This window comes from Pecten maximus, chromosome 15, assembly GCF_902652985.1.
Source record: "Pecten maximus chromosome 15, xPecMax1.1, whole genome shotgun sequence".
Taxonomy (NCBI): domain Eukaryota; kingdom Metazoa; phylum Mollusca; class Bivalvia; order Pectinida; family Pectinidae; genus Pecten; species Pecten maximus.
The window spans coordinates 10,104,075-10,121,244 of record NC_047029.1 but is presented as its reverse complement, the minus strand read 5'-3'; the positions used below and the strand labels follow the sequence as shown (position 1 = coordinate 10,121,244).

The 17,170-nt window shown below is 33.5% G+C and overlaps 1 protein-coding gene across 1 annotated transcript in view; it reads left to right on the top strand.

Moving 5' to 3' along the window:
- The window catches only part of LOC117344188 (ceramide synthase 5-like), a 33,202-nt gene extending 23,403 nt beyond the window's left edge, over positions 1 to 9,799 (top strand). The window contains exons 5-9 of the mRNA XM_033906844.1: positions 624 to 674; positions 2,187 to 2,408; positions 2,752 to 2,858; positions 5,821 to 5,989; positions 6,638 to 9,799. Coding sequence (XP_033762735.1) covers positions 624 to 674; positions 2,187 to 2,408; positions 2,752 to 2,858; positions 5,821 to 5,989; positions 6,638 to 6,775 — 687 coding nt within the window. The 3' untranslated portion in view covers positions 6,776 to 9,799. The remainder of the gene's footprint in view (positions 1 to 623; positions 675 to 2,186; positions 2,409 to 2,751; positions 2,859 to 5,820; positions 5,990 to 6,637) is intronic.
- Positions 9,800 to 17,170: the final 7,371 nt, after the last annotated feature.

The window sequence follows — 17,170 nt, the reverse complement described above, 5'->3', positions numbered from 1 at the left end:
AGTTATTACGACATACTTTCATTATCCCCCTTTTCGGCTTCATTCTGCCGAGGCTTCCCGAATTTACCATTGGAAGTAAGCATTACGTCAATATCATAAAATTTTGGGGGGAAAAGATCAAAGAACATTTATTGCATACCAGTTGTTCAGTTGACCGGATAAATCCACCGATAAGAAGTATAACTACTTAATCGTTTACAGAATGTTCATCCTAGAACAATCCATTTCTACAACCAAAACTTGCAATAGAAACCATTAGGCATTTAAGCATCATTCAATATCAAGTGATCTTATAAAGTCCCCCGAACAAAATTGGGGTCATTTTCTTAATTTCAACCATGCTTAATGCTTTTTTTCTCTCCATGTATGACCATGGTGGTTGTTAGTGCTACGCTTTTCCTTAAAAGATTCATCTAAACTATGTTCATTTTCCATGCACATGTAGTACAACAAAACATATTTTTCTTCTATCTGATTTAATCTGATTTAAGACATGCACTTTGGACTAGACAGGGGATTATATGATATCTGAATTTAACCAACCTTTGGTATGTGATTGACTGAGAACAGCATGACGTAACTGACAGGCAATATATGATACATGTACTTTGCTTAACTTGTAGAAACCTTATTTTTGGGATACAAAGTATTGCTGGATAAACACTGGAAAACAGGTAAGTAATCTTGACAATGTTACCATGGCAACGACTTAAATATGTTACATTTCAAATAATATGTATGTTGTTCCGCAGTGAATCTATTTTTAAGAACAGGTAGATATATAAACGTACTTTTTTAAAGTAGTACACCTGTATTCTAATTTGAGTAATAAAAACATTTCGCTTATTATGATCGCGGTAATAACACTTTCTGTATTTTTTTCTTGAAGTATTTAGGTATACTTGTAAACTTTGTTTATTTTATTTTATAACAATAGCGAAACAAGTTAGAAAATGTATACAAACTTTTATTATAAATTTTCACAATCTCTGATTGGCTAAAATATAGTAACGTGATTCCCGATAAAAAATCATATTAACCAGCCGTGCAAAAAAAGAAGAAGAAAAAAAAAAAGTAAACCTGATCTAGGTATGTTTGGTTTAGATAAGTACATGTTATAAGTATACCTATTTAAGATTCACGTTTCTTATTTTCTCATCAAAATTTAACACCTGATTTTTATTTTGCACATGTTCTCTTGGTGTTTACTTTAACGTCTATGTTTTTCTGAAGATTGCTGTTCGATGGTGATGGATGGTTTACGGCGTAGACCTGATTCCTTACTGCAATACATCGTGTATTGATGTTACATAGATTTCTAAACCCGTATGAACTGGTAGATGTTCAGTTATTCATTTATTTAATTAATTAACGAAGTAGTAATGTATTCGTTCATTCATTCATTTATCTAGCTATCTTCGGTACTACACCATAAAGATGGGGCTCTGTAGCCAGCTATTCATTCATTCATTCATTCATTCATTCATTCGTTCATTCACTCAATTCATTCATTCATTCATTCATTCATTCATTCATTCATTCATTCATTCATTCATTCATTTGCATTCATTCATTTATCTATCTTTATTTTAGCATGTACCCAACGATGTGTATTGGTAATACACTATAGAAATTGGGATCTATAGCCAGCTAATATTTATTTATTTATTTGTTTATTTTAGCATGTACCCAACGATGTGTATTGGTAATACACTATAGAAATTGGGATCTATAGCCAGCTAATATTTATTTATTTATTTGTTTATTTTAGCATGTACCCAACGATGTGTATTGGTACTACACTATAGAAATTGGGATCTATAGCCAGCTATTATTTATTTATTTATTTGTTTATTTTAGCATGTACCCAACGATGTGTATTGGTACTCCACTATAGAAATGGTGTTCTATAACCAGCTATTATTTATTTGTTTATTTATCTATTCATTATTTATTTGTTTGTTTATTTTAGCATGTACCCAACGATGTGTATTGGTACTACACTATTGAGATGGGGATATATAGCCAGCTATTATTTATTTATTTATTTATTTATTTATTTATTTATTTATTTCAGCATGTACCCAACGATGTGTATTGGTACTACACTATTGAGATGGGGATATATAGCCAGCTATTATTTATTTATTTATTTATTTATTTATTTATTTGTTTATTTATTTTAGCATGTACCCAACGATGTGTATTGGTACTACACCATTGAGATGGGCTTCTACTGGCAGTTACTGTTTACCTTGATGTCTGACGTGAAAAGATCAGATTTCCCAGAAATGGTCGCCCATCATATAGTCACTATCATACTCATTTATTTCTCCTTCGCCTGTAACCAAGTTCGTATTGGTGCCCTTGTTATCCTGCTACACGATTCCAACGATGTATGGATGGCGGTACGTAACCATTGTTTATTCTTCATATAGACCTATTGGTCCACACGTGTAACATGGAATACAAAACACTAGCCAGCTGGTTATATTCAAAGCTAAATACTGTTCAGCTTTTCTTCTTCATGGTTTTAAGATACTAACACAAAACCTGTGTTTCTTATAATCTATATATCGATTTAATGTAACACAACTTTCTCTCTTAATTCTATGAAGGCTTTATTCATTTTACAATAATTTCGAAACACTTAATTGTGCATTTATTGTATATTGATCACGATTGCTGGTCCGTTAGGGAGAGCGCGAGAGGTCTTAACTTCAACAGGACAATTTTTTTTTCAAATTTCAGGCTTCAAAGAGTATCAACTATCTGAAGAAACAGAGATTAGCTGAAATTACGTTTGTGGTATTCGCTCTGATGTGGTTTATCTCAAAGCTGTATATTTACCCATTCTGGTGAGTAGTGGAAATGTTTGCCAAATTGTATTTTACTTAGTCATTGTTTATTGTCCGGTATTGTATATAGTCATTGTGTATTGTCAGGTATTGTATAAATTCATTGTGTATTGTCAGGTATTGTATATAGTCATTGTGTATTGTCCGGTATTGTATATAGTCATTGTGTATTGTCAGGTATTGTATATAGTCATTGTGTATTGTCAGGTATTGTATAAAGTCATTGTGTATTGTCAGGTATTGTATATAGTCGTTGTGTATTGTCAGGTATTGTATATAGTCATTGTGTATTGTCAGGTGTTGTATATAGTCATTGTGTATTGTCAGGTATTGAATATAGTCATTGTGTATTGTCCGGTATTGTATACAGTCATTGTGTATTGTCCGGTATTGTATATAGTCATTGTGTATTGTCCGGTATTGTATATAGTCATTGTTTATTGTCCGGTATTGTATATAGTCATTGTGTATTGTCAGGTATTGTATATAGTCATTGTGTATTGTCAGGTATTGTATAAAGTCATTGTGTATTGTCAGGTATTGTATATAGTCATTGTGTATTGTCTGGTATTGTATACAGTCATTGTGTATTGTCCGGTATTGTATATAGTCATTGTGTATTGTCAGGTATTGTATATAGTCATTGTTTATTGTCCGGTATTGTATATTGTCATTGTGTATTGTCAGGTATTGAATATAGTCATTGCGTATTGTGTGGTATTGTATATAGTCATTGTGTATTGTCCGGTATTGTATATAGTCATTGTGTATTGTCCGGTATTGTGTATAGTCATTGTGTATTGTCCGGTATTGTATATAGTCATTGTGTATTGTCCGGTATTGAATATAGTCATTGTGTATTGTCAGGTATTGTATATAGTCATTGTTTATTGTCAGGTATTGTATATAGTCATTGTGTATTGTCAGGTATTGTATATAGTCATTGTGTATTGTCAGGTATTGTATATAGTCATTGTGTATTGTCAGGTATTGTATATAGTCATTGTGTATTGTCCGGTATTGTATATAGTCATTGTGTATTGTCAGGTATTGTATATAGTCATTGTGTATTGTCCGGTATTGTATATAGTCATTGTGTATTGTCAGGTATTGTATATAGTCATTGTGTATTGTCCGGTATTGTATAGTCATTGTGTATTGTCAGGTATTGTATATAGTCATTGTGTATTGTCCGGTATTGTATATAGTCATTGTGTATTGTCAGGTATTGTATATAGTCATTGTGTATTGTCAGGTATTGTATATAGTCATTGTGTATTGTCAGGTATTGTATATAGTCATTGTGTATTGTCAGGTATTGTATATAGTCATTGTGTATTGTCAGGTATTGTATATAGTCATTGTGTATTGTCAGGTATTGTATATAGTCATTGTGTATTGTCCGGTATTGTATATAGTCATTGTGTATTGTCCGGTATTGTATATAGTCATTGTGTATTGTCAGGTATTGTATATAGTCATTGTGTATTGTCCGGTATTGTATATAGTCATTGTGTATTGTCCGGTATTGTATATAGTCATTGTGTATTGTCCGGTATTGTATATAGTCATTGTGTATTGTCAGGTATTGTATATAGTCATTGTGTATTGCCTGGTATTGTATATAGTCATTGTGTATTGTCCGGTATTGTATATAGTCATTGTGTATTGTCCGGTATTGTATATAGTCATTGTGTATTGTCCGGTATTGTATATAGTCATTGTGTATTGTCAGGTATTGTATATAGTCATTGTGTATTGTCCGGTATTGTATATAGTCATTGTGTATTGTCCGGTATTGTATATAGTCATTGTGTATTGTCAGGTATTGTATATAGTATTGTGTATTGTCCGGTATTGTATATAGTCATTGTGTATTGTCCGGTATTGTATAGTCATTGTGTATTGTCCGGTATTGTATATAGTCATTGTGTATTGTCCGGTATTGTATATAGTCATTGTGTATTGTCCGGTATTGTATATAGTCATTGTGTATTGTCAGGTATTGTATATAGTCATTGTGTATTGTCAGGTATTGTATATAGTCATTGTGTATTGTCAGGTATTGTATAAGTCATTGTGTATTGTCCGGTATTGTATATAGTCATTGTGTATTGGTCCGTATTGTATATAGTCATTGTGTATTGTCCGGTATTGTATATAGTCATTGTGATATGTCAGGTATTGTATATAGTCATTGTGTATTGTCCGGTATTGTATAAGTCATTGTGTATTGTCCGGTATTGTATATAGTCATGTGTGTGTGGTATTTCTATAGTCATGTGTATTGTAGGGATGTATATAGTCATTGTGTATTGTCCGGTATTGTATATAGTCATTGTGTATTGTCCGGTATTGTATATAGTATTGTGTATTGTCCGGTATTGTATATAGTCATTGTGTATTGTCCGGTATTGTATATAGTCATTGTTTATTGCCTGGTATTGTATAAAGTCATTGTGTATTGTCAGGTATTGTATAAAGTCATTGTGTATTGTCAGGTATTGTATATAGTCATTGTTTATTGTGTGGTATTGTATATAGTCATTGTGTATTGTCCGGTATTGTATATAGTCATTGTGTATTGTCCGGTATTGTATATAGTCAATGTGTATTGTCCGGTATTGTTATAGCCAGAGTATATCGTTAAAAAATAGGTTTGAGGTGTATATTGTCGCAGGGCGACAACATCAGGTTGTCATGTTTAGTGTAATGTAAATAAACTGTATTAAAAACAATGTAAGAATTGCCATGGCAGTTTAATACAGCATTAACAAACGATGGTCATGGTGGGATTATCATGATGAGTATTTCATAAATGCATGATGACAAGATTTACTTGTCATTACGTATATCTTTACTTATATACTACATCTATATACATAACACGTGATTTTTTTTTATTCTTGATTGAGGAGCAGTCGCCATGCCTTGTATCTAAAATCGTTTGGCAATGTTACAGGATAGTGTGGTCTGCTACCTTCGAATCACAACGATATATAGAAAATGTCAAGCGATATCCATGTTACTGGTTCTTAAACGGTTTGCTGTGGATACTCCAGTTGTTACACATTATCTGGACAGTCATGATTGTCGGTATCCTCGCCTCAAAGTTTACTGGTGACAAGAAGGTGAGTGTTTCAATGACTCTCATTTCAGTTGGTACAAATCCATCCTCGATACTTCAGGGGATACGATGACGTTCGCTCTGTCCGGAGAGCGAAAGCGATCTGACCCCGTTCTGAAACATGCAAAAAGACTTATAAAATAGCTATTACTATATATAGAATCTTTAAATGATAAGATTAAAATATACCATGGCTCGCAAAAATAAGACTCGTTTGATAAAATCTCAGGAAATGAAAACTAACTCAATATACTTTTAATCACATATCTGAGAAAGGGTCCATTTTGACAGGTTTTATTGTCAAAACGTAGAGGTATTAACCAAACGGAGACAGCCATTTTGTTGCGCAATTCCCATTTCATTATGATATCACAGTTACTTTCGGACTGGCACTGCCAATGAAAAAAGCCCCATGGTACATTATTATGTATATTACGTAAGAGACATATATGCGAAATATCACACGGGATAATTTATTGATAAAAACACCCAGTTTTGTGATAAAATATATCTATGTAGAATATGTTTTGTCTTAAATAGTTACCATGAGAAAAAAAAACCCACTGCACTCGATGTATCAACCGTTCTTTAAGGAAGTATGAATTACATTCCATATCATGTGGTGACAAATATATGTTCTATTTTTAACCAGATGAGAGACGTGAGAAGCGACACCGAGGATTCCACCGGTGTCGAGGATGACGATATCGCACAGGAAACTGACATCAACAACACTGGCGCCATTAACGGCCTGAGTCGACGACCTCAAACGACAGGGAACCGAGGTTAATGGACACAGTAAAATACTTATTATATCGTGACATTTCAAAGGATTGCTACAAATGTGTAAAATACAAAGACTTATTTTTGATGGCAGATATTTTTGCATATTTATACAATATTTGATGTTGTATTTTGTTATATCTAAATAATGTTATATGTGACGAGTTGCTATGAGCAAATCATTTTTGAATTTTGAGAGCTGTCTCCCGAAACTCAAAAAGCGTGGCTTTCATTAAAGCCATTCCATAGGGTTCCCTTACCAATGTTGTAAATATGACAATATGATGAATTTCATGTCAGGTCGCTCGCCCAGATTTTCTTCGTGTGTCTTACTGCTATTTTTTTTTTTTTTACTTTCGGCTTGGTTTTACGGCCGTGTAGGCATCATCTTCGCTAACCGAGGGTTACTCTACGCTAAGCTCCATTTCAACCCTTGGTTAGCGAAGATGTGTAGGCATATGCAATGTTTTTTTTACAAACTGTATCACCGTTTCTGTTTTCTTCCTAAATTTAACGAATCCGACATATGAACAATATTGATCACATATCTTGATATTCGAGGTATCTTATCATGAACTAACATTGGACATCTTCCACAACATTAGGGACATCAATATAGCAATAAAGTATGAGTATGTTGAAGTTAATTCAAATTGCATTTTAAGATCGAACAAAAACTGTAACAGTTTCATGCTTCCCAGTTCGAAGCTGTATGATGTATGCATACGGTTGATTATGTTATTAGGAACCGGTGTCCAATCCTTTTGCTGTAAATTGGCGATAAGATATGAACTAATACATGTGGTTAAACATATATTAAGCTCTCGGATATTTGATAAAACAGTACGCGTTTTCCTTTGTGAAAACAATTGATTATTATTTAATACGTTTCACTACTTACATGAGGGATGGTTCAGAATCTTTAAAAAATATTTTATTTTTATGAAATTTTTATTGAAAATAAAGCAAATTTTGCAGTTTTACCAAAGCTTTGCATCCCAAAAGAAAACCTAAAAAAATACGTGTGAAATATATTTGATAATCATCAAGAAACTGTCCAAATCTATATATTATTTGCCCTACTATATTATATCTTGTTGTTTGTCGATGTTTTGTATGGTATATAGTCCCGCAAATGCATTGACTGATATGAACACCATAGATACCTAATATTTAGAGGAATGTTATATGTATGTAATACATTTGTATCCGTACAAAATACATACGATCAGGCCAGTCACTAATGGCAAACACTTTCAATTGTGTTTTTAGCTTAATCAGGCTAATTAATATCATTCACGCTAATTAAGCTAGTAATCAAGATGATTAACATTCTTCACCCTGATTAAGCTAGTAGTCGAGCTAATTAGGACCATTCAGGCTAATTACGCTAGAAAGCAAGCCAATTAACATCAAGCTAATTACTATCATTCACATCAGATCATGGTTAAAAGATGCTATGACAGTCAATAAGGAATTTATATGTGCTCAAGAACTAACATATTATGCTTAATAACAAATCTATTTATACTAAAGCAAAGTAAACTCAGGTAGAAATTGTTATATTTAACTACTAAAAAGTAAATATGAATCAAAAATGTTCTTAAAACATAAATATGCTCAGGAAAATGTGTTTACTCATGTCTCCGGAACAAACGGTCATCATTCCATACAATCTGGGTTTTTTCCTCAAATAAATTTTCTGAAATTCCACTGACATGTATTTAACCGCACTTAGATTGAATAAGGTAAAAACAGCTGAGTACAATATACGCCGTATACGTAACGGGCGATAGACATTACAGTTCAGTAAATTATAAGTTATTTGGGATTCGGGGAGGCAAATTTAGTATTGCGCCCTCATTAACAAACAAATGTCTCCACTACGTAGATTGTGATTGTGGATCATAGAGATACATCTATAGATTCAAGTATAGTTTATTACCACATTTAAATATCATTGCATACGATGATATCTAATATATGGTTTTATAGAGAGGTACGTATGAGGATATATTATATGAAATATTTTTTTAGATGTTAAATGAAGGAATAACAAATGATTATTTTACTTTTATTGTTTTCATTGGTTATTGTTTTCGCGTCATCCTCTGTACGTACTCAATATTCTTTTAAAATTGATTGTTAAAATAACGAGACATCTTATACGGGACATTTTTAAGCCGTCGTCGTTAATTGTTGTTAAATTTATGTAAAACTTTAGCCACAAATGATGGCTACAATTATACATAGAACTTGCCATACGATTTTATATATAAATGTGTCAATGTATTTTAGATAATTCAGCTGTTTAATAATGATTTATGTTGTGTTCAAAGAAAAGTTGACGATTTTACCATGTCGCCCACTTGGAACAAGTGCGACTCTTATTATGTGTTACATGCTTGACGTACACCCGAGAAGTTCCTATTCCGTCTTTTCGTAAGTTATATGCTCTTGTGAGCAGTTATTAATTGTTACGTCATTTGTTTATGAGAGTTACGTCATCCGTTTGTGAGAAAACGGCTCAATGTTCTCACGCAAATCAACGACGTAACAATCAGTACTTGCCAACAAGAGCAGAAAATTCTTCATTACGAACAAAAAAGGGAATTGTGACTCCCCGTGAAATTAAAATTAATTAAAGATTAATTATCACGTTATGATGAGGTTTTCTTTAAATCAATGGTTGAACTAATACAAAAACAGCTATGCTCGATAATCAGTTCAAAGCACAACCTTAAGCATTGAGACATGAACCCTAAAACAGTGAATCCTGTGTCCGTTTGAGGCTTGCTGTTCTTCACTCACTGGAAGACGAGTTTAGTTATTATCCGACTTGGAATGCCACGTAAATTTCCTCTGAATCCGTCCTTTCTTTTTAACCCGTCCTTTCAACATCAAAATCCTAAAACAGCATATATGATAGGAAGGAATATTCAGACGACTCTCCGGCATGATAAGTTGTACCGAGACGATTTGACGTTTATGTGAGAAATATTTTCACTAATAAATAAACATTTTCACATGATTCACTGGTTATGTTTTCTCTCTATGGTTATCATGTCCAGCAATGTATAAATGGGGATACTGGTGAGGGGCCGCTATCCTAACATTATCATACCAAAATATGAAGGTAATATAGGTTTACATATAGAAATAATACCAGGTTCCGAAACAGTATTAATCTTGGAAGTTATGAATAAGTCGATGGAAACATTGGATACTTTGGACTCTAAGAATGCATTAATTTGAGACACTTTCGAAGATAGCAGATACGATCGCTGACTGTAAACGGAGAACTGGTCAAATGTGATGTCAGGAACTCGCAGGGCGCAATCATACGGTTTTTTTTTATTACATTTTTTCGCCAATGAATGTTTGTGGACAATAAGGACGATGTCGTCCTGCTGAAAACCCTGTAGAAAATACGGGAGACGAAGCAAACACTGACTATTAACGAAACACACAAAGCGTGATAATGCAGTTGAGGATACTACAACATGCAACATTTAGGCAAGATGTGTCGTGGGCAAATGCAGCATGGGAGCCTGTTAGGAAGGGTTCCCATGCATTTGTCCATCATGCATTTGCTGCCATATCGACTATAACATTAAAACAACTTTTCAATACTTTTATTTACACTGCCTTACCATTTTCGTTGAATTTTGAAAACTGAATCAACACAAAATTACCGCCATTTTTAATGGCACATGACCCGCTTCTGTTAAAGCCCGAGGCACTGTGTGTTATAGGCGTATGGTGGCAACTGCCTCTTATCATTGTGGCAATGAACAAATGCTGAGCAAATGGAAACATACAATGTACAATACAGCATAAGACTAGTCAAGATCGAAAGCGAAAAAAGAGCACCACAGCAGCGATCTCAAAATACCTTCTCATGCCACATAAATGTGAAAGAAGGCAAATTCAACTTTGTGTTTATCATTCTCAGGAGATTCTTTTTCAATGGCGAGATCACAAATGTTGGCAATAGTAGAAAACATAGGAGTTTCGTAAGCCCAGAATGATCACCATTCAGAATCACGGCCACCAAATAGAAGAGGGGACCAAGAACGGCAATGGAGCTGCTATCTGGATTTAGAGTTTTCAAGTGTATGCAGAAAGACTGCAAAACCTAAAATTGCAATTACTGTAATCTATTATACATTTATATGGCAGCGATATGCACAATATTTTTTCCCTTTGGAGCATTGTTATAGCAAGAAACGGTTCGAGTTTGTTTCTGCACGTGATGCAAATATATGACTTACCTCAGGTGTAGCTACAACACCCAATACGAAGCCTGGAGATACCAGGAACTGGTTTACAATCAAAGGGAATTGGGAGTGACAGACTTATCCAAGAATCTCATTGCGAGTCTGGCCTACAGGAGCAATATGATGTAATGTCTGCTTTGGAACTCTACTAAAAGTAAGTTAACTTCTCAATTTCTTGATTATCATTTTGTCAGCGACTACGAACATTTTTCATGGAAATGACCTACCCCGATGATGTTTTAGAGTAGATTAGGGGAGAGGCCTGTTTTCCAAGATATAATATTGCAAATATGTCCATTTTGAGGATGTTTAGGTCATCAACCGTATCAACTATTGATAGGCCATAAACTCATTATGCCAGAAGATATCAAACAATTACAATACACAATGTTATTGTCATATCTACTGAAATTCAAAATATCGTCTGCAAAGTGTAAAGGAACAAACAAGTCACAAAGCGTCGTTTGTACATTCCTTCGTCGACACGTATTTCTCAAAATCCCATGTATGCTTATTTTGGTATAAGCAGTCGAGCATCTTGATGATGCGACCAAGCACTTGAATGCTTTGTATGGGTAACTTTTGGAAGGAAGAATAAATGTCCTACCGAAAGGGAAACTTTACAAGAAGGAAATTGCGTTCATCCTTAATGATAACTTGTCCTCGTTCGGTACATCTAAATAAAGTCACACAGTAGAAAAGTTTAATATTAAAGTCGGTTTAGTATACACGCTCTTGAATGACAACACATTGCTTCAACCAACATCTCTGCTGCCCAGTCGTGGACTATAACACCATGTAAAGACGACTTACGTGATCATGACATGTCTAACACAATTCCAAATGCACACAAAGCGAACTTTTCAGATCATCCTCCATAGTTTGTACTACACAATGACGGGTGAAAAGACGGAAAGCGAGTTGCAGCAGATATAATTCTGTTCCAGGAACTGCACCTTTTTCATTCGCCTTCCTGATGATACAAAGTTCTTTTATATTCTCTGGTGAAGCACGAGCCATTGATTCGACACTCGAAGATAACCGTGTCAAAAGAGCAATTATGTGCTCGGACTCTCTAAGCTGTCTGTCTTGGAAAGTTTAAAATCACTTGACCTGAGGATGCCATAATCAGACGTTTTGATATTTAGAATATACAGCTCTAAAACAAAGTCCGATCAAGTTCCTGTGAATTCCAACACAGGTTAGAATCGTTAGTGAAACTTTCAAAAAGACCCGACATTAATTTGAAACCAGCCATCAAAGACGGGCATGTATTTGTCGTAATAATTTCTCGTATGAGTTTTGTTCCTTGTTAATATGTGTGCAACGTTAGATGAAGCAACGATAACGATGGTCACAAGAGACTAATAAATTATTCAAAACTCCGGAAACGGTGAAACCTTACCTTTCTTAAAAGGCAAAATGTAGGGAGAAAGTAGTCCTTTCCCGACTTCGAACAGGACATACATATATAGCCATTCTTTTCTATTACGGGTTGAAGACCCACCTGTTACAGTAGAACACATTTTAATTGATTGCTCAGATTTCGAGTTTCCGGATCTGAAAAGCCTTAGCATAACAGACGAGTCATAGGAGGACAAAACAAGAATTAAGAAGCATTTGGTAAGGTAAGCAGAAACAGACATAAATAAACAGCATATGATAAAAGATGAATATTTTATTAAAACAAAACTGCACATTTCAGCAGTCATACAAGCACTAAACAATCCACCACACCCAGGGTTTACATAAACACATATAGGTGCTCATACATTTCTCATATAAACCTATAAAGACATCACAAATATTGACAGAGCTAATTAAAAAATGACCATCACTGTATCCTTTAAATCACATGGTAACATCGTGATGGCTTCATATACTGGAGAGCAATTAATCCATTCTCAAGGGGATCCTTTGTTTAAAGATGCTACATCTACGACAGAGTAATTAAGATCAATTGAAAACAAGAATAGACTTTTGTATACTGTATACAATAAAAGTTACACATTTTAAACTAATACAATCCTCCAAAATTATGATCTTCTTATATTTATTGTTTCATTTTTTGATTCAAAATTGAATCCCGAAAAAAGATGTCCGCTCTGTCTCCCTATTTTGTATATAATTCGGTCTTATAAGTAATCATTATTAGAACGTCGTTATATTATTGTATTTAATGGTGTTTTTTTTCGATATTTCTATACCTTGGCTACTATTTTATGGTGTTTATTTAATATTTCTATACCATTGATGTCATTTGTGTTTATTAGATATTTTTATACAAAGGCTACTATTTTACGGTGTTTATTTAATATTTCCATACTGTGGATGTCATTTGTTGGTGTTGATTTGATATTTCTATACCATAGGTACCATTTTATGCATTACCTTGCATACACTCTCGGCGATGTAGCATCTTATGAATGTCAACAGCAATAGCCGGAGATACTGTGTCGCCACAGAGCCGCTATACGGATTGGCTTTTACCGGTGATAAACAAGGGAGATTACTACCTAAATCTCAATCATCTTATTACCGCTTAATAACAAATCAACGTGTATTTCTTATTTCGTGGACTTACTAATATAAATGATTTTCTAAAATATATAAATAATAAAGAAATCGCAAAAAAAAAAAAAAAAAAAAAGGCTGGCAAGTATGTACAATAATTTTGCAAACACAATGTTTATAAATAGTTTCCTACTGTGACAAATGCTATTAATTTCAAACAGCCATTATGTATACTGTAGTTATCACAGTTGTTTTATTTTTATTACGTGAACGTCACAATAAGCTTTCACTGTTTTACAAAATGGATTCAACATTTACATGGAAGATGGAAGCCTATGTCTTTCCTAGAAAAACATGTAAAAAGATAATATTTGTCACCACAAAAACAAATATATCAATAGTGACGTTTCTATAGCCAGTTCAAACAATAGTACCCAATTTTATATCCAGTACTGGTGGATATGGTCAAGAAGAGGCATATCAAGTTGGCTCACGATCTAGTCTGTCTGAAACTTCACTTAAAATAAACGTGTAATACTAGCCACAAACCTGTCGATTGGTCAAAACTAGAAAACTGGAGATCACTATAGTTTGGTCTTCAAAAACTGGAAAAAAATAGGTGTTGTTAAATTCATCAATTATTTGGCTGCAGAATTATCGTAACACAACTTTACGTATTGTATTCTAATCATTGAAGGATAAAAACATCATAAATGAAAAAGATATAGATATATTTCATTAAAATCAGTAATCTCTGTTTTAAATAATAAATGGAGGCCACAGTCTAACACTGGAGACTTGACAGGAATGTGACAATGTATCTTACAACAACTATATCTAAACAATGTACACAGCCATACACACGTGTATAAAACAATGTACACAGCCATACACACATAAAACAATGTACACAGCCATACACACATAAAACAATGTATACAGCCATACACACATGTGTAATACAATGTATACAGCTATACACACACGTATAAAACAATGTATACAGCCATACACACACATATAAAACAATGTATACAGCCATACACACATGTATAAAACAATGTATACAGCCATACACACATGTGTAATACAATGTATACAGCTATACACACACGTATAAAACAATGTATACAGCCATACACACATGTATAAAACAATGTATACAGCCATACACACACGTGTATAAAACAATGTATACAGCCATACACACATGTATAAAACAATGTACACAGCAATACACACGTATATAAAACAATGTATACAGCCATACACACATGTATAAAACAATGTATACAGCCATACACACACGTGTATAAAACAATGTATACAGCCATACACACATGTATAAAACAATGTACACAGCCATACACACGTGTATAAAACAATGCATACAGCCATACACACGTATATAAAAACAATGTATACAGCCATACACACACGTATAAAACAATGTATACAGCCATACACACACGTATAAAACAATGTATACAGCCATACACACATGTATAAAACAATGTATACAGCCATACACACATGTATAAAACAATATATACAGCCGTACACACGTGTATAAAACAATGTATACAGCCATACACGCGTGTATAAAGCAATGTATACAGCCATACACACGTGTATAAAACAATATATACAGCCATACACACGTGTATAAAACAATGTATACAGCCATACACACGTGTATAAACAATGTATACAGCCATACACACGTGTATAAAACAATGTGTACAGCCATACACACGTGTATAAAACAATGTATACAGTCATACACACATGTTTAAAACAATATATACAGCCATACACACATATAAAACAATGTATACAGCCATACACACGTGTATAAAACAATGTGTACAGCCATACACACGTGTATAAAACAATGTATACAGCCATACACACGTGTATAAAACAATGTATACAGTCATACACACACGTATAAAACAATGCATACAGCCATACACACACATATAAAACAATGTATACAGCCATACACACACATATAAAACAATGTATACAGCCATACACACGTGTATAAAACAATGTATACAGCCATACACACATATAAAACAATGTATACAGCCATACACACACATATAAAACAATGTATACAGCCATACACACATATAAAACAATGTATACAGCCATACACACACATATAAAACAATGTATACAGCCATACACACGTGTATAAAACAATATATACAGCCATACACACGTATAAAACAATGTACACAGCCATACACACGTGTATAAAACAATGTATACAGCCATACACACATGTATAAAACAATATATACAGCCATACACACATATAAAACAATGTATACAGCCATCCACACACATATAAAACAATGTATACAGCCATACACACATATAAAACAATGTATACAGCCATACACACACATATAAAACAATGTATACAGCCATACACACACGTGTATAAAACAATGTATACAGCCATACACACATGTATAAAACAATGTACACAGCCATACACACGTGTATAAAACAATGTATACAGCCATAAACACGTGTATAAAACAATGTATACAGACATACACACGTATATAAAACAATGTATACAGCCATACACACATGTATAAAACAATATATACAGCCATACACACGTATAGAAAACAATGTATACAGCCATACACACACGTATAGAAAACAATGTATACAGCCATACACACGTGTATAAAACAATGTATACAGCCATACACACGTGTATAAAACAATGTATACAGTCATAAACACGTGTATAAAACAATATATACAGCCATACACATGTATAAAACAATGTATACAGACATATACACGTGTATAAAACAATGTATACAGCCATACACACATGTATAAAACAATATATACAGCCATACACACGTATAGAAAACAATGTATACAGCCATACACACACGTATAGAAAACAATGTATACAGCCATACACACGTGTATAAAACAATGTATACAGCCATACACACGTGTATAAAACAATGTATACAGTCATAAACACGTGTATAAAACAATATATACAGCCATACACATGTATAAAACAATGTATACAGACATATACACGTGTATAAAACAATGTATACAGCCATACACAGGTGTATAAAACAATGTATACAGACATATACACGTGTATAAAACAATGTATACAGCCATACACACATGTATAAAACAATGTATACAGACATACACACATGTATAAAACAATGTATACAGCCATACACAGGTGTATAAAACAATGTATACAGTCATACACACATAAAACAATGTATACAGCCATACACACATGTATAAAACAATGTACACAGCCATACACACATAAAACAATGTATACAGCCATACACACATGTATAAAACAATGTATACAGCCATACACAGGTGTATAAAACAATGTATACAGTCATACACACATGTATAAAACAATGTATACAGCCATACACAGGTGTATAAAACAATGTATACAGTCATACACACATGTATAAAACAATGTATACAGCCATACACATGTATAAAATAACATATACAGCACACTCTCATGTATACAGCCATACACACACGTGTATAAAACAATGTATACAGCCATA